This window comes from Trichechus manatus, unplaced genomic scaffold, assembly GCF_000243295.1.
Source record: "Trichechus manatus latirostris isolate Lorelei unplaced genomic scaffold, TriManLat1.0 scaffold00029, whole genome shotgun sequence".
In the NCBI taxonomy this organism is placed as follows: Eukaryota; Metazoa; Chordata; class Mammalia; order Sirenia; family Trichechidae; genus Trichechus; species Trichechus manatus.
This window is the reverse complement of record NW_004443965.1, coordinates 2,137,245-2,157,029: the sequence shown is the minus strand read 5'-3', so window position 1 is coordinate 2,157,029 and position 19,785 is coordinate 2,137,245. Positions and strand designations below refer to the sequence as shown.

Here is a 19,785-nt window from a genome sequence, read left to right as displayed (position 1 = left end):
TCTTTGGTCTTCCTTATTCATTGTCCAGCTTTTGCATGCATATGAGGCGATTGAAAATATCGTGGCTTGGGTCAGGCACACCTTAGTCCTTAAAGTGATGTTTTTGTTTTTCAACACTTTAAAGAAGTCTTTTTCAACAGATTCGTCCAATGCAATACGTCGTTTGATTTCTTGACTGCTGCTTCCATGGACGTTGATTGTGGACCCAAGTAAAATGAAATCCTTGACAACTTCAGTATTTTCTTTGTTATCATGATGTTGCTTATTGGTCCAGTTGGTGAGGATTTTTGTTTTCTTTATATTGAAGTGTAATCCATACTAAAAGCTGAAGTCTTTGATCTTCATCAGTAAGTGATTCAAGTTATCCTCACTTTTAGCAAGCAAGGTTGTATCATCTGCATAACACAAGTTGTTAATGAGTCTTCTCCAATCCTAATGCCACATTCCTCTGATGTCTTGTTTCTTGGATTATTTGCTCAGCACAGAGATTGAATAAGTATGGTGAAAGAATACAACCCTGACACACCTGTTCTGATTTTAAACCATGCAGTATCCCCCTGTTTTGTTTGAACAACTGCCTCTTGGTCTATGTTCTGCATGAGCAAAATTAAGTGTTCTGAAATTCCTGTTCTTCACAATGTTATCCATAATTTGTTATGATCTACACAGTCAAATGCCTTTGCATGGTCAGTAAAACACAGGTAAACATCTTTCTAGTATTCTCTGCTTTCAGCCAAGATCTGCCTGACATCAGCAGTTATATCCCTTGTTCTATGTCCTCTTCTGAATCCAGCTTGAACTTCTGGCAGTTCCCTGTCAGTGTAATGCTGCAACCATTCTTTAATTGTCTTCAGCAAAATTTTACTTGTGTGTGATATTAAAGATATTGTTTGATCGTTTCCACATTTCGTTGGATCACCTTTCTTTGGAATGAGCACAAATATGGATTTCTTCCAGTCAGTTGCCCAGCTGTCTTCCAAATTTGTTGGCATAGACGAGTGAGCACTTCCAACTTGCATCCATTTGTTGAAACATCTCAGTTGGTATTCCATCGTTTCCTAGAGGCTTGTTTTTTTCGCCAGTGCCTTCAGCAGCTTGGACTTCTTCCTTCAGTACCATTGGTTACTTATCATATGCTACCTCCTGAAATGATTGAATGTTGACCAGTTTTGTTTTTTTTTTTGTACAGTGAGTCTTGGTATTCTTTTATCTTCTTTTGATGCTTTCTGCATTGTTCAGTATTTTGCCCATAGAATCCTTCATTAGTGCAACTCAGGGCTTGAATTTTCTCTTCAGTTCTTTCAGCTTGAGAAATGCTGAGCAAGTTCTTCCTTTTGGTTTTCTAACTCCAGGTTTTTGCATATTTCGTTATAATACTTCCTTTGTCTTCTCAAGCAGCCCTTTGAAATCTTCTTTTCAGCTCTTTTACTTCATCATTTCTTCCATTCATTTTAGCTGCTGTGCGTTCAAGAGCAAGTTTCAGAGTCTCTTCTGACATCGATTTTGGTCTTTCCTTTCTTTCTTGTCTTTTTAATGACCTTTTTCTTTCCTCATGTATGATGTCCTTGATGTTATCCCACAACTGGTCTGGTCTTCGGTCATTAGTGTTCAGTGTGTCAGATCTATTCTTGAGGTGGTCTCTAAATTCAGGTGGAATATACTCAAGGTCATACTTGGGCTCTCAGGGACTTGTTCTAATTTTCTTCAGCTTCAACTTGAATTTGCATATAAGGAGTTGATGGTCTGTTCCCAGGTGGTCCCTCGCCTTACTTGGATGATACTAAACTCCATCTTCTCTTTCCACAGCTGTAGTTGATTTGATTCCTGTGTATTCCATCTGGCAAGGTCCATGTGTATAGTCACTGTTTATGTTGTTGAAAAAGGTTATTTCCAATGAATAAGTCGTTTCTCTTACAAAATTCTATCATGCGATCTCCAGCATTGTTTCTATCACCAAGGCCATATTTTCCAACTATCAGTCCTTCTTCTTTGTTTCCAACTTTTGCATTCCAGTCACCAGTAATTATCAGTGCATCTTGATTGCATGTTAGATCAACTGCAGACTGTAGAATTTGGTAAAAATCTTCAATTTTTTTCATTTTTGGGAGCTAGACTTATGGTTGGTATGTAAATTTGAATAATAGTCATATTAACTGGTCTTCCTTGTAGGCATATGGATATTATCCTATCACTGACAGCATTGTACTTCAAGATAGATCTTAAAATGTACTTTTTCATGATGAATGCAACTCTATTCCTCTTTAATTTGTCATTCCTGGCATAGCAGAACACATGATTGTCTGATTCAGAATGGCCAGTACTAGGCCATTTCAGCTCACTAATGCCTAGGATATCTGTCTTCAAGTGTTCCATTTCATTTTTGATGACTTCCAATTTTCCTTGATTCATACTCCGTACATTCCATGTTCCAATTACTAATAGATGTTTGCAGCTGTTTCTTCTCAATTTGAGTCATTCCATATCAGCAAATGAAGATCTTGAAAGCTTTGCTCCATCTACATCATTAAGGTCGACTGTGTTCTGAGAAAACAGCTCTTCTTCAGTCGTACTTTGAGTGACTTCCAACCTGAGGGGCTCATCTTCCAGCACTATAGTGACAGTGTTCTGCTGCTATTCATAAGGTTTTCACTGGTCAATTCTCTTCAGAAGTAGGTCACCAGATCTTCCTCCTCATCTGTCTTAGTCTGAAAGCTCTATTGAAACCTGTCCGCCATGAGTGATGCTGCTGGTATTTGAAATACCTGTGGCATATCTTCCAGCATCATGACAACACGCAAGCCACCACAGTACAACAAACTGATAGACAACTTGCCTGAATACTATATGTGCTCCTGTAAACCTTTCATCTAGATTCACGAATAGTTATCTTTGTGCCAGATAGACATCTGTTTCTGGGAACTATTATATTATCATGGCTAAAACCTTTTAAACTATAAAACTTTTTGTTGACAGGGTAAAACACTGACTTCTGATTCTAAACCATCTAACAAACGGACCAAAAGCATCTACACTCCATTAGAATTACAGTACATAGAAATGAAGCAGCAGCATAAAGATGTAATTTTGTTTGTGGAATGTGGATATAAGTATAGATTCTTTGGCGACGATGCAGAGGTAAGTTGTTTTTTCAGAGACTGCTTTATGTTCTTCTTGTCCAGCCTTAGTTATTTTTCAGTACTTTTGTTTCATTTTCTGACTTTATGAAAAGCTAATTTGATTAATTACCTTTTAAAAATGGTGTCATTTAAAGTAAAAACCATAAACACAAACACAATTGGTGGGAGCTAGACTTATGGGGGAGGGTATGGGGTTCCCTATTAGGATGTCAGTGTTTATGTTCTGTAGTGCTAGCCCAGTAACTTTGATCCATCAAAAGTTTATTGGATGAATAAATTAGTGAATGAACCATAGTCATGTAAAGATTGATATTTCCTAATGAAGACTCTAGCAAGAAAAAAATTTGAGATGTACAGAAGTTCCTCTGTTTACCCTTAATTTATGAATTTTCATAGCCAGGGACATAGGTGAGTCTCAATGGCACATTAACTCTGTCAGCCACCAACTGGATCTCTTTTATGTCAGTCTTCTTGATATCTGTTAGTCTAAGTTGATTTGTACTTAGTTTTGAGATATTTGATACAGGTTTAAGTTGATTCAGGAGAAGGTTAGAAGTGAGTTTGAGCATTTAATGGGCAAGCTGTGGGAAAGTATGGCTGATGATGCATTTGTTGGGAGTTGTGGATGATCGTGATGATTACATAGGTCTCAGTCCTGATTGGAGCTGCACAGCATCAGAGACAGTGATGAGGTGGCAGCTCTGATGCCTGATGGGATGGCAAGCAAGTGAAGACTTGCCCAACTTTTTTAATCCAAGTTTGCTAAACCATGTTGCGGCTGGAAAGTGGTCTTCTCTAGGTCAGATGCATCATGCTGTTTTCTACTTTATGAAATTGGACTCCAAAATAGTTAGCATATTTCTTGAGGACAGAAACTTGAACTTGGTAGGCATCCTATAGATAAATCGGTGAATGTGTTTTTTGTCTTATGCTCTCTAAGTTGAAAGGTAAATTCAACCCTGACCACAGTAAAGGCTGATGTTTTCCTGTGCTACAGTGAGGGACAAATACAGTTTAAGATGGGTGGGGCAGAGGAGCAAGAGTGTTGGAATGAGAATTCCAAGGCTCCAGTGGGCAATATCTGAGCCATGGTGCTTTCTGAAAGAAAGTAGGGGGTCAGAGGGTATTCCTACCACTCATGTATCGTTGACTAACTAACCAGATCAGAGGGTTCTCTTCTCACTTCCTCAAAGATGTTCTCTGTTTAAGTGTGTTCATAATTCAGGTATGTTGTTGTTATTGTTGTTAGTTGCTGTCAAGTTGATTCCAACTCAGAGCGACCCCATGTGTGCAGAGTAGAACTGCTCCATAAGGTTTTCAAATCTGTGACCCAGCAGAGGCAGATCACCAGGCCTGTCTTCCAAGGCACTTCTTGGTAGGTTTGAACTGCCAGCCCTTTGGCTGGTTGTCAAGTGCTTAACCGATTGTGCCACCCAGGAAAGAAGTCATTTAGGTATACTCTGTACTATCTCCTAATTGTCATTTATTTGCATATGCCATGTAGCAAATTCTTATTCTATCATAGTCTGATGCTCTCTGTATTAAATAGTCTTTGGATAGGGAAAGCTCAGCACTTTAAGGTTTTGTTAGATCTAAATACCTAGAAGAAGACCCATCATATTTTTCTGAGCAGTTTGTAGGTAAAGATTTTTCCCCTGAGGCAAGGCCATTGAAACTGCCCAAATACAGTAAACCCTAAACATTCACACAGAGATTGTCTTTTAAACTTTTTATTGATACACCCTACACAGAGAGAAGTGCCCAAATCCTAAGTATGTGCCTTGATGAATTTTCACAACAAAGGCAACAGACCCCACAGAGGGAGTCTTGCAATAGAAATTTATCGAAAATCTCTTTTCAAAATTTTTTCAGATTGCAGCGCGGGAACTCAATATTTATTGCCATTTGGATCACAACTTCATGACAGCAAGTATACCTACTCATAGACTGTTTGTTCATGTGCGCCGCCTTGTGGCAAAAGGATATAAGGTCAGCTTTGGCTTTAACTTGTGGGAAAGAGAGTTGGAATTCTCTTCCCGAGAATGAAAACGTGGTGTAGAGTGACCGGTTTTAATGGTTTTGGAATTTGGTAATTTGGAGAAATGAAAGTGTATAATAATTATTAGCATTATATCTTCATGAGTTTTGAACATATTGTTAGATATTTAAGGTAAATTTTTTATTTTTTTAAATTCTGTGGTAGAGTGTTTCTAAGTAATTTAGCCACACTTGTAAACTCCCTGTATGCTTATTATTTAAGACCTACATCTGAAGATTGTGGAATAATTTGTTTATTTTAAAGGATTCAGAATTAACCTTTTAAAATTTTGAAATGTGTTTTTTTAAGAATAAATTTTCCTTCATATTTCAAATTTAATATTTTTTATCTTTGTTGAAGGTGGGAGTTGTGAAGCAAACTGAAACTGCAGCATTAAAAGCCATTGGGGACAATAAAAGTACAGTCTTTTCCCGGAAATTGACTGCTCTTTATACGAAATCTACCCTTATTGGAGAAGATATCCTTTTTGAATAGAATTTTTCTCTTAAATGTCACAAAGGATTTGTTTGAGGATAACAGGGTTTTTTTTGTAAATTTTTAACAGTTTTTTGAGTGGCTATATTTTTGATCAGATAAGATGATATGGTTACTTAAACTTTTGATTGTGTGTACTGTTGAAGAGGGAAGGGTTGATAATAGCTAGAAACAAGCCTTTTTTTTTCTTTTTTTTTTTTATATTTTATTGTACTTCAGCTGAAGGCTTACAGAACAAATAGTTTCTCGTGAAACAGTAGTATACATGTTGTTTTATGACATTGGTTAACAACCCCACAACATATTAACCCTCTAACTTCTCAACCTTTTTTTTTTTTTGGTGAAAATACACATAGTCAGAGATACACCGGTTCAAAAATTTCTACATGCACAGTTCAGTGACATTGACTACGCTCTTCCAATTGTGCTGTTATTCTCACTTAAGATGAAGGCTTACAGAACAAAATAGTTTCTCATTTAACAGTTACTACAAATGTTGCCCTGTGACCGTGGTTAACAATCTCACAATACATCAACAATATCCTTACTCAACCTTGGCTTCCCTATCACCAGCTTTCTTGTCTTCTTCTGCCTCCTGGCCCTTGTCACTGGACTCCTGTACCTCGTTAGTCTCATTTGGTTTTACGGGGCTGTCCACTCCCAGGCTGAACAGTGAACCTCAGAGGTGGCTTCACCACTGAGCTAAAAGGGTGTCTGGGGGCCATACTCTCGAAGTTTCTCCAGTCTCCATTAGGCCGGTAAATCTGGCGTTTTTTTTGTGAGTTAGAATTATGCTCTACATCTTTCTCCAGCTCTGTCCAGAACCCTCTGTTGTGATCCTGGTCAGAGCAGTCAGTGGTGGTAGCCGGGCACAATCTAGCTGTACTGGACTCAGTTCGGTGGAGGCCTTGGTAGCTGTGGGCAATTAGTTCTTTGGACTAATCTTGGAAACAAGCATTTTTCAAATGCCATGGTAAAAGCAGAGTTCATCATCCATTAAGAGTAAGGAAAGTTAGTTAAACACAGATAACCTGATAAAAGATGATGGCAGTTAGCAACTGATTTGAAATCACATCTCACCTAGGCCATTTGTGGGCACTTGTTCGGTACTTAAGGCCTACAAGCTTTTTAAGATCCTACTAAAATGAAACCCAAAAAAGAAATTACTAGTTTCAAAATGTGAAAAGAAAACTGCAAAATCAAAATGAACACACAGTTAAATGCTTATAAAACATAGCAGTAGGCCATCTTCATTAAAGCTGAATTACCTTCGTAAAAATTTTACTACTTTTGAAAATGTAAGTGAAGTTTCTTCGCTTTGCAAGAATCTTCTGTGTGCTGCACAAGGATTACCCCAAAATTTATAGCCGTTTATAAAATAAATGAGTAACTTGAAGCAAAATAATTTCAAAAGCAAAGTCATAAAAATGCTGTTAATTTTTTTTAAACCAATAATTATATGTAAAATGAAATAAGGGTGCATTTTAAAATGTTTACTATGGAGTGGGGTCAGGTGCCCCATAATAAAAGAATGTGGAGATAAGAAGGTCTTAAATGATATTTTGTGAAAAGAATATTTCTTAATATTTCTGTTATGATTTATTACAGATCTGCTCCTTTAGAGACCTGCCTAGCTTCTACCCAAATTCTGAGAGCTGTTTTATTCCATCAGTGTCATAAATCTCTACCATAAATGCCATTCAGAATGGACCCCCAGACCGTTAAGAACTCTTTGTCGCTCTAAGCTGATTGGGCTATAAACCAAAACCAAACCCACTGTCACTGAGTTGATTCTGACTCATAGCGACCCTATAAACAGAGTAAAACTGCCCCATAGGGTTTCCAAGGCTGTAAATCTTTATGAAAGCAGACTGCCACATCTTTCTCCCGCGGAGTGTCTGGTAGGTTTGGACCGCTGACCTTTCGGTTCGCAGCAAGTGCTTGACCACTGCACCACCAAAAAACCAAAACCAAACCCACAGCTGTCAAGTCAATTCCGACTCATAGCAATACTGTAGGGCAGAGTAGAACTGCCCCATAGGGTTTTCAAGGCTGTAAATCTTTACAGAAGCAGACTGCCTGCTGAGCGGCTGTGGGCTTGAACTGCTGACCTTTTGGTTGGCAGCTGAGTGCTTTAACCACTGCAGTAGGACTCCTTATCGCACCACCAGGGCTTGATGATTTTTCTTTTTCCTGAGCCTGAGCCTCTCATTCGAAGCCTTCTCCTAAAATAGTACCCCTCCCTATTTCTTTGCTGCTATAGCTCTTACCTGCTGAAAAATCAGAACTTTACCCAAACTGGCTATGCTCAGACTAACTTCATCATATCTGAGAATTTAATTAATTGACTATCGTATACATATATATGAGGAGCCCTGGTAGCACAGTTGTTAAGTGCTTGGCTGCTAACCAGAAGGTCAGTGATTTGAACCCACCAGCCACTCTGTGGGAGAAAGACGTGGCAGTCTGCTCCTGTAGAGATTACAGTCTTGGAAAACCTGGGGGGCAGCTCTACTCTGTCCTGTAGTGTTGCTATGAGTTGGAGTCGACTCCATGGCAGTGAGTTCGGTTTTGGGTATATATATATGTGTATGTATAAATATGGAAACCCTCGTAGTGTAGTGGTTAAGTACTGTGACTGCTAACCAAAAGGTCGGCAGTTCAAATCCACCAGGTGCTCCTTGGAAACTCTATGGGGCAGTTCTACTCTGTCCTATAGGGTCACTATGAGTCAGAATTGACTCGATGGCAATGAGAGAGAGAGAGATATATATACACACACACATATACATAAGCATAAATTATTTATATTTATATATAAGTATAGATATTTATATATAAATGTATATACACCTACTCCTCAGTTATCGACTAGCTTGTTATCTGATGTTTCACATTTGTGAGACTGCTAAAAAACCTACTATTGGACTACTTTGTGCATTAATGATGTATATCTGGCAGTAACAAGTGGCGAGGTGAGAGTAACACGGGCTGTAATGGTAAAGATTATGTGTCAACTTGGCTGGACCATGATTCTCAGTTATTCGGCAGTTATGTTGATGTAATTTGGTAGTTATGCAAAGACGTAATATGTTAGTTATGTAATGATGTAGTCATTCTCCATTTTGTGATCTGATGTGGTCATCCTCCATTTTCACATAAAGCAGATTTTCGGGTAACGACCTGGTCTTTGGAGCTTAACCATGTTGATAAGTGAGGAGTGGGTGTATATATCTGTTTTCTTTTCTCATTTTAAAAAAAATTTTTTTTACTATTTCCCAGAGCTATTAGGCACTTTAATAAAACCCTAAGCCAGCAAATGTGTGGATAGCAAAGCATGGTAATTTTACAGATTATCTCTAGGAATTTGAAATTAAGTATGAATGATTATGGGGTTATTATATGTAGATTTGGAGAAAGGAATAGTTACAGGGAAGTAGCTGACAGCTACTAGCTATTAGGTGCATTGATTTATGGAATTAAAACATTATGGGATTACTGAGGATTTACATTAAGTCTCAACATCACTCAAGTAAAGAAGAGGGTTAATATTTGGGCTTCCACAGTGTCTGATGTATTCTGCCACGTGCTTTGGAAGTGGGGAGATAATAGTCATCTGTCCTTATGAGCCTTATAACTTAAGGTAGATAAGGTATGCAGCTATAATCAGAGTAAATGAATACTGTATGGAAGATTTTTACAAAGACTAATGGATCCTCTAAGTACCTGGCAAAATGAACCATGATTTTAAAGGAGAAAACAGTTAATATTAATGGAAAAGTAGCATATATTTTTCTTTAATAATTATTACATGTGAATCCCCTAATCAAGCTGGATGATGCTGTAAATGTTGACGAGATAATGACTGATACTTCTACCAACTATCTGCTGTGTATTTGTGAAAATAAAGAAACTGTTAAGGACAAAAAAAAGGGGAACATTTATATTGGGATTGTGGTAAGTACTTTGTAGGTGAAGAATGAATGATAGATTGTAATACCTGAAACCTGTTGCCGTCAAGTCGATTCTGACTCATTGTGATCCTGTAGGACAGAGTAGAACTGCACCATAGGGTTTCCAAGGAGCAGCTGATGGATTCAAACTGGTGACCATTTGGTTTGCAGCTGTAGCTAACCACTATGCCACCAGAGTTTTCAAGATTGTAATGGTATCTCTAAATATGAGGTAACATTTATAGTTTATAATGAGGATATATGATGAAGTGCCCCCTCAAGTAATTGTATTATAAAAATATTTTCCTCATACTATTATATGTTAAATCACTGGCTAAAATTTTCTCATATGGCCATTGTTGTTGTTGTTAGGTGCTGTCAAGTCCGTTCCAACTCATAGTGACCCTGTGTACAGCAGAACAAAACACTGCCCAGTCCTGCACCATCCTCACGATCATTGCTATGTTTGAGCCCATTGTTGTGGCCACTGTGTCAGTCCATCTTGTTGAGGGTCTTCCTCTTTTTCTGCCAACCCTCTGCTTTACCAAGCTTGATATCCTCCTCCAGGGACTGGTCCCTCCTGATAGAGTGTCCCAAAGTATGTGAGACAAAGTCTCGCCACCGCTTCTAAGGAGCATTCTGGTTGTACTGCTTCCAAGACATTTCGTTATTCTGGCAGCACAGGATATATTCAGTATTCTTTGCCAGCTATACTGTAATTCAAAGCCATCAATTCTTCTTTGGTTTTCCTTGTTTATTGTCCAGCTTTCGCATGCATATGAGGTGATTGAAAATACCGCGGCATGGGTCAGGCACACCTTAGTCCTCAAAGTGACATCTTTGCTTTTTAACACTTTAAAGAGGTCTTTTGCAGCTGATTTGCGCAATGCAGTATGTCGTTTGATTTCTTAACTGCTACTTCCATGGACGTTCCTTGTGGATCCAAGTAAAATGAAATCCTTGACAACTTCAGTATTTTCTTTGTTTATCATGATGTTGCTTATCGGTCCAGTTGTGAGGATTTTTGTTTTCTTTATGTTGAGGTGTAATCCAAACTGAAGACTTTAGTTTTTGATCTTCATCAATAAATGCTTCAAATCCTCTTCACTTTCAGCAAACAAGGTTGCTGTATATCCAGGTTGTTAATGAGTCATATGGCTACTTGTCAGTATATGTTATGGAGAGGTCCAGATAGTCTTGGTCCATGTGCTCTAGGATTCTAGAGTTGAAGGCAGACACAGTGACAGACATGCTGTGAACTATGTATAGTTAGAATAAAACACTAAGCCAACACATGCATGGGAAGCAGAGAGTTTTACAGATTTCCGCTAGGGGTTTGAAATTAAACATGAATGATTATAGGATTATTGTATCTAGATTTGAAGGCAGGGATAGTCAAGAGGAAATGATAAGGGGCCAGTACAAAACTTCATAGTAAAGTAATAAAAGGAATTTTTACAAGCAGTCTTCTAGATAAATATAATTTGTGAATCATAGCTTATTGATCTTGCTGCATTCTGGCAATATATGTGTAATTTACCCATTTACAGACCCACCTGGGCTCCACTCAAAATTATACTCCTTATTGCTCTTTGGAGCTACTAGATTCCCGTTTTATAAGTTATGCAAAAGTAGTATTCCTTGCCTAAGTAGTAACTAATTTTAACTATTGTCACCGATTTCTAACTTTCACAATTAGCAACAATAGCAACACAAATTTTTACAACCTGAATGTTTCCAGTGTACCTTTTAATACTTTATTCTGGCCACGTGATCTCTGTGTTAACATTTGCTTAACCAACAAGCCCTTCTCTCTGAGACTTAGCATTACTGTTGGTATTGGATGGCTCCAAACGATTTTTTTATCCTTGAGAAGCAGCTTTTTGTCTAGCCATAGGCAGTTGGCCCTGTCTACAAATAGTAAGGTTATTTGCTTTTAAGCCTTAACGTATATAATGTGCTATTTTATATTTAGCCAAAACTCCTTCTAAAGAGACAGTTGATAGTGTACATCTCTTGCTTAGTGCTTTTAGGAATATTATCTGGTCCACTGCCAAAGTTAATCATATTGTGTGAACTGGGGTGGAAAAAAATGAGAAATGATAGTTTGCCCCTCAAGCATTTTTTTGGGTCCTATTCTTTTTTTTTTAGATTTTTTAAAATAATATTTTATTGTGTTTTAGGTGAAGGTTTACACAGCAGTTTAGGTTCCTATTTAACAATTTGTGTACAAGTTGTTCAGTGACATTGGCTACAGTCTTCACAATGCATGAACATTCTCACTGTTTTCTTTCTGGTTGTTCCATTTCCATTAGTCTAGCTTCCCTGCCCTCTTATATTCTTATCTTTGTTTTAAAGCAGGGCTTCAAACTGGTTCTTTGTGGTTCAGCTATGGCTGAGGAAGCGAAAGTGGAACAGACCCAAATTTTTAAAATTTGGGTAAACCAGAATGATAACCGGTATGGGAAAAATTATGGGTCGAAGCCCTGCTGGAAACCTAATTGCTGTCTTAGAAAACAAGGGCAGCATATGCATTGCATAGCAACCAGATCTCTTGCCTGTTGGATTTTGAACAGTTGGAAACAGCGGTACCCCACCTAAAGATCGGGGTTGACCACACTGCTTTGAATGTGTGTTGCTCTCCACAGTCCTGCAAATAATCCAGTCTCACCTAGCAGGTTCCTCAAAGGGCTCACTGCACCTCTTCTGAGTCTCCCATTCCAGGGCTTCAACTCGTAATTTTTCCTGTTCCAGTTATCGTTCTGAATCACCCATATTGTTAAATTGTAAAAATTTGAGTGTGGTCTGTTTTTGCTTTGGTGGCCATGACTGAACCTGTTTGAACTGGTTGAAAGCCCTGTTTTAAACTAATTGTTGATCATTTGGTCTCATATAGGTGATTTTTTAAAGGAGCACGGTACTTACGAGTGATGTTCATTATTTTTTGAGCCAGTTTGTTATTTAACTACAAGATGATCTATAGCCACAAGATGATGTCAGGGGTTAGTTTTGGTTCAAGGTTTGAAGAGTATTTCAGGGCAATAGTCTCGGAGAGTCGTCCACTCTCAACCAGTCTAGTAGACTTAGTTTTTCTTTCTTTTAGGAATTTGAGGTTCTGTTCCCCATTTTTCTCCCATCCTTTCAGGGTCCATCTGTTGTGGCCCTGACTAGAATGGTTGGTGGTGGTAGCCAGGCACCATCTAGTTCTTTTGGTCTCAGGATAGATGAAGCTGTGGTTTGGGTCCTATTATCGACCTCACTGACCACTTTTGGGCGGATGACATCCAGAGCTCTGGGTCTAGGCTAGACCTCTCTCCTGTGTTCCAGGCTGCATCCAGCCCTTTATTGGACAAGGGACTTCAGAATTTTCCTGGCTCCTCTAACTCAATATGGCTGAAATGGATCTCATCCTCCTTTACTCTCAATACTGTTCTCCTTGGGTTTTCCTCTGCTTTGGTGAGTGTCACACATTCTCCAGTCACTACCTGAAAGTCATCTTTTGGGTACTGGTAGTCTGAACTCACAGGCCTTACTGTTGTAGTACCACTTCGATCAGGCCCTCTGCCTTCAGTTGGGCAATACACATTTTATGCAGACTGTCTTCACGTTTTTCAATGTCATGTATCACACAGAACAATAGATGTTGTAGGTATTACAGTAGAGACTATTTCTCTAAGTAAAGCAAAGGGGAATTTGTCTGGCTGATAAATGTGTTGTTTGAACTTCTGTAAATGACTTTTGTAAATGCATGGTTGTGTTTGGGAGATAAACATATATGTATATTCATGTACTTATAGTCCAGCTATCTGTGCCTTAGAGAATCCCTCTGGTCTAGGATTAAAGAAGTTCCTTGAGCTAAAAATGAGGGACTTAAAAAAATTATATTCAAATGGAAAAATGTATAAAACAAAAATTTACTGTGTAATAAAACTGTTATCTGTGAGGCAATCACCCAGGTAAGGAAATATATTGCCTACAACTCACGAAAGGAACCCTGGTAGCTCAGTTGTTAAGTGCTCAGCTGCTACCTGAAAGATTGGCTGTTCAAACCTTCCCAGCTGCTTCAAGGGAGAAAGACCTGGTAGTCTGCTCCCACAAAGATTACAGTCTAGAAAACCCTTTGGGGCAGTTCTGCTCTGTCACATGGGGCCACTGTGAGGCTAAACTGACTCCGTGGCACCCAACAACAACTCACAGGGCTTCTGTTGTTTCTTCCCTCTAGAGGTAACCATAATCTAGACTTTTATGATAATAACTTCCTTGCCTTTAATTCCAGTTTTACCACCTTAGACTTTATATGTGTATGTAAACATATTGTGTGTACTTTTGGGGCTTGCTGTCATTTACTATTATATTTATGAGATTTATTTTCATGTGCTGCTGTAGTTTTCACTGTGTTGCTGTGTGTAGTATCCCATTTTATGATCTATAATCCTTTTTTTGTTGATGGACATATGAGCTCTTTCTGTGTTTTTGTCTGTACAAAGAATGCTACTATAAACGTTTTTGTACATGCCTTCTGGTGTACATGTGTCTGAGTTTCTCAAGAGTATGTCCTGTTGGAGGAATTGTTGAGTTACAGAGTAGGGATATTTTCAGTTTTCTTAGATAATGCCAGGCTATTTTCTGAAGTGACTGTGTCACTTTACTTTCCACTTGCAGTGTATGAGCATAGGGATCGGTTGTTTTTCTGCCTGGTAGCTAATCAGTCTGTAACTACCCATTGATACCCATTGCCATCGAGTCGATTCTGACTCATAGTGCCCCATGGGACAGAGCAGAAATGTCCCATAGGATTTCCAAGGAGTGGCTGGTGGATTCGAAGTGCTGACCTCTTAACCACTGTGCCTCCAGGGCTCCAGTCTATAACTAGCCCCATGCATTTCGTAAGTATCAGTAGTGGATGAGAGTATGGCCTGTAATTCAGATGACATGAGTTTGAATCTTGGGTTCCACCACTTGATAGCTCTGGGACCTTCCCTAAGTTACTTAACTTTCTCATCTCTTCCAAACCATGATCTTCCAGTTTATCTTTGCTGTGATTGGTTTTGGTGTTAAGAAGTACTTTAAGTCATCGTAGTTATTTCACTGGATAGATGATCTATGTGAGGTCCATTCAGAGTTTGTTATATTTGTTGTTTTTTTTTTTTTTAAATTAGATTTTTTAACATATTTTATATGATGAAGTAGTAATTTAGTACTACTCTGATGGTCAGTTTATTAGGAGCCTGTCTCATTACTTTTAATGATGATAGCTGCTATTTGTACAGTGCTTTATAGTTCACAAGGAGCCCTGGTGGCACAGTGGTTAAGAGCTCTGCTTAACCAAAACGTCAGCCGTTCGAATCCACCAGTTGCTCCTTGGAAACCCTATGGGGCAGTTCTACTCTGTCTATAGGGTCACTGTGAGTCAGAATCGACTTGATGGCAAAGGGTTTGGTGTTTTTGGTTTTATGGTATACAAAGCATTTACATGTTTGTTTTCTGATATTTGTTCCTTACAAAAATCCAGTGAAGGAAGTAGGCTGGTTTATTCCCATTTACAGAGGAGGAAACTGAGGCCCAGGAGGATTTGGTGATATCACAGACACTCAGCTATGTGTATCAGACCTTGTACTAGGCTGTCTCTCCAAAATCCCATCTAGCATAGTTTAGATATTAGTGACTCTGAGTCCTTCTTTTGGACACTTTAGAAATGGAGAACATGCTAATGAGTGTATCATCTTTACTACTTCCAGATTTATTTGTGCTGTGTCATAGCTATAATTGGGAAAAAATATATATTTTCTGTGACATTCTGTTTTTGTTCGTTTTAGGGAGTGCAGCCTGCCACAGGTGAGGTTGTGTTTGATAGTTTCCAGGACTTTGCTTCCCGTTCAGAACTAGAAACTCGGATCCTGTGCCTGCAGCCGGTGGAACTGCTGCTGCCATCAGACTTGTCACAGCAAACAGAGACGCTCATCCGCAGAGTAACTGCAGCTAGGTAAGTTGGTACATGCTGGAAACCCATGTTGATTCCAAAACTTAGACTCAATTCCAAAGCTAATTGATACTTATGAACGTTACTGAAAATTGTTACTTGTAAAATTATATTTCAGCAATAGTAGAGGACATTTTTAAAAAGAAAAATTAAATTATCCGTGCTATCACCTCACTGTAGGACTTCAGAGGTTGATCTTTTTAAAGGGGTTCATGATATTATTTGGTCATTAATTTTCAGTATCTGGAGACAATTTAGAGTTCATTTCTTAGAAAGTTTTATTTAATTTTGAAAATGCTTTATCTGCGCTGCAAGTTTCAATTCGTATCCAGTAGCTTTATTTACTAAGGAGCCCTGTGGCACAGTGGTTAAGCGCTCAGCTGCTAGCCGAAAGGTAGGCAATTCGAACCCACCAGCCGCTCTGCAAGAGAAAGATGTGGCCGTCTACTTCCGTAAAGATTACAGTCTTGGAAACCCTGTGGGGTGGTTCTGCCCTGTCCTGTAGTGTCGCTGTGAGTCGGAATCGACTCTACAGCAGCAGGTTAGTTTTTATTTAGTAGATCTAAAGACCACACATCTTATTTATGAGGCAGTGTGCTAGGCATGGTGGCATACAAAGGAAGAAGATGTGGTTGTGTTACATGTCTGTCAGAGTTTATAATCCAGTAGGAGAGATAGATGTGTGCATACGAGCTGGATTCATAAGGCATGATGTATTAAGTTCCAAATATGAAGGTGTCTGGTTGGAAAGATTTTATCCTCCCACGTGGACGAGTATGGTGGGAGAATAGACTGGAAAGGCAGGCTGGGGCTGGAATGAAGAGGACTTTATATATAGGTCAGGACCAGATTAAGGCATACCCTAAGCACTGATAATCTGTGGTGCTCCCTCCTCTACTTATTCACACATTTGAACTGGATATGTGAGTTACGTATATACCTGATTTATTGGCATATATGGAGTGATATCAAGCACTGTGTCCTGCACAGCAGACAATAAAAATGAAACTCGTTTGGTATGTAAATGAAAACCTTTTGTGCTAGATAAATATTAATATCTCCAGTATTTTTAGGGTGTTTGCTGTGTTAGTATTAAATTATTACCCATGTTAGTATTATATTAAATGTATGCTAGATTGCATCCATGTGTATGCCAAACATATTTTAAAGTTAAAGTTATAAATATTATTGTTTACACAACTTAGGACGTAACTCTGTACATAAATGCTGTGCAGTTAAAAAGTAACTTGATTGAATTCATTGTCATGGTCCACTTATTTGAGTTCCCTCACTTTTGCGCATCATCTGGGACTGGAGTGCTCATTGGTTGTTTACTAGGATGTGTGCAAGAGCATATCCTTGTGTTTGTATTATTGCAAAGAACATTGATGGCCTTCCTGACTAGCGTTGCTGGATCGGCAGACGTGGATGTTCAAGACAGTTCTCCCAGAATAGATCAGAGACTTGTTATCTATTAATAGAATCCGTCCTTGCCCAGTAATCACTCGTTGGATCCAGTTGCATATTGGGTGAATATAGCAAGAGTTAGACTTGATAGCCCACCCCCACCTCTTGTTTATTAGAAAGAAATAGTGTATTCCCAAGAGACCTGCCGAGATAAGGAATTTCAGGTACATGGGAGGGTACCGTAAGAGTCAGATGTCAACGAAGGTGTTGAAGTGGTAGTGGCATCATAGCTTAAACAATCTTGTGGGTGGGCACCCTCGTGACCATGCACGAACTTTATTTCCAGCCAGCACATTCTTATGCACTGGAGCTGGTATCAGTTTCATTTAGCGCCCCAACAGTTCCCTTCCACTGTGGTGCTCACTTTTCCTTGTGTCCTGTTTGCTTGACATCTGTGGGTCTTTGCTTTGGAAAACCGGTGCCCCTGTTTTGTTGATGCTTATTGAGTAATCTTCCCTGATACAGGTAGTCCCCTACCTATGACAGAGCTGTATTCCAACAACTCTGTTGTAAATTAGTTCTGATGTAAGTCGAATACCTCGGTTGTTTTTTTTTTTTTTTTGGCTTTCATTATTATTGCCTATTATTATCAGTATCTTTATAAATCCGATCTCTGTCTTTGGGGGTTGAAAACATTACATATAAACTTATAGGTGTATCTTAATACATGCGTAGATACATTAAAAAAATACACAAATCATAAAATTTACTCTGACGATGCAGAAGAGTTGGATGATGTTGGCATTTTGTCAGTTGTGATAATAACTCTACTTGTGGAAGGTTCTGAACCATCTGGATTATCTTTGGGAATGGGGATGGCATTTCTAGGTGGAAAATTAGTGGGAGTTGTCTGTATGGTCCTTTTCTTTTTTTCTTCATATATTTCGTAGTAACATCTCACTGGTTCCCGAATCTGCCTGTCGACTTTAGCAAAGTGATCAGTGTTTGGGTCCATGTTTTCAAGCAACTGAAGCCCCTGAGTTAGTTTAGAAAACTAAATCTAAATGACAATGTTGCGGACAGTAAATCATAAAATTGAACATCTAAGAGTGAACATAGATTGATAATATCAGCAAATTACATGCTGCAACATTGTATATAGTACATATTACTAATGATGAGGTGTACAAAAGAAAAAAAAAGACCATCCTAAGTACAATTTGTCATAACTTGAATACGCCAGAAATCGAGGACTGACTGTATTGAGGAATTTGGACTTCAGAAGATTTTCAGTTAATAGGATTAAAAATTTGTTAGAAAATCAAGCTAATTGATTAAAGTTCCATATGTTTCTTTGTCCTTAGGATTAAGAGTGGTTTTGTTTTTTTCATTTTAATCTAACTTCTTTCAAAGTAGCTTTCATAGTTTATTTTTCTGATTATAGCACTAATCATTTAGGAGAAATTGGAAGTTATAGAAAAAAAGATAAAAATATTAAGTCAAATCTTATAACCCAGGGATAATTACTATTAAAAACAATAAGACTTTGACCATTAAAGAGATCAACTATTTAGAGAAAGAGAAAGAGACGTTTGCAAATGGGCAGTCAGTTCTAGAGAAACTGCTGTGGCTACTGTAAAGCGGTTTTTTGCTTATATACCATTTATAATCTTGTGATAAAACGAAGAATGTAGTTGGTTCAAGCTGTTGGTTCTTTGAAGGTAATATAGTAGTGCAGAAAAACAAGTTTCTCATGGACTACACAAAGTCTTAGAGATACAGGTCTTGGGAAAAAGAAACTTTTAGGCTAAACATCTACCATCAGTTATTTCAAAGTGAAGAAGGTCCTTGGGAAAATAAGGAGGGCCATTGTTGAGAGACAAATGAGGTTGGTTTGCAAGAATATATTTAATGATAAAAAAACGAAAAACAAACTACAAATTCGTTGTCATCGAGTCAATTTGACTCATAGCGACACTATAGGACAGAGTAGAACTGCCCCATAGGGTTTGCAAGGAGAGGCTGGTGGATTCCAACTGCCGACCTTTGGTTAGCAGCCGTAGCTCTTAACCACTACGCCGCTAGGGTTTCCGTATTTTATGTTAGTTGATTTATTTTTTCTTTTGTCTTATTTTTAGTTTAATTGAATTTTTAGCATTTAACTCTTTAGTTCATTTTTCTTTATTTTGCTTTACTGTGTGAGGTATGGAAACCCTGGTGGCATAGTAGTTAAGAGTTACGGCTGCTAACCAAAAGGTCAACAGTTCGAATCTGCCAGGCGCTCTTTGGAAACTCTATGGGGCAGTTCTGCTCTGTCCTGTAGGGTCGCTATGAGTCAGAATTGACTCGATGGCAACAGGTTTGGTTTTTGGTTTTGGTGTTCGGTATGACCCTAATTTAATTTTTTGCCTAAATGCTAGTGGTTCCATTTTAACATCCGTAAAACTTGTCTTTTATTAACTTGAGAAACAACTCCTGGCCATATCGGGGGGGGGGGGGAACAAAAAGAAGAAAGAAAGAAAAAAAGGAACATAAGGAATGATTTTAATTATGTATAAAGAAAATAGCTCGTCAAAATCTTTTCCTTATTTACTACCAGTAAACAATTTAGTATTGAATTTTTAAGTAGACAATTTTTTTTGTTTTGTTCTTGGTAGTACCTTCGTTGGTTCTAAATGTAGTGATAAGTAAATTCTTGTGTCTTAGATTTAAAACCGCTTTTTTCTTCTGCGGTAAATCTGGTAAAAATAAGTTACAGTTTTTGTCAGTTAGTGT

The 19,785-nt window shown here is 38.3% G+C and overlaps 1 protein-coding gene across 4 annotated transcripts in view; it reads left to right on the top strand.

Moving 5' to 3' along the window:
• The window catches only part of MSH3 (mutS homolog 3), a 202,069-nt gene that overhangs the window by 8,981 nt on the left and 173,303 nt on the right, over positions 1-19,785 (top strand). For all 4 annotated transcript variants that reach the window (XM_023729462.1, XM_023729461.1, XM_023729463.1 and 1 more), the window contains exons 4-8: positions 2,974-3,135; positions 5,010-5,126; positions 5,536-5,653; positions 9,482-9,627; positions 15,440-15,606. In XM_023729462.1, the coding sequence (XP_023585230.1) occupies positions 2,974-3,135; positions 5,010-5,126; positions 5,536-5,653; positions 9,482-9,627; positions 15,440-15,606 (710 nt within the window). The remainder of the gene's footprint in view (positions 1-2,973; positions 3,136-5,009; positions 5,127-5,535; positions 5,654-9,481; positions 9,628-15,439; positions 15,607-19,785) is intronic.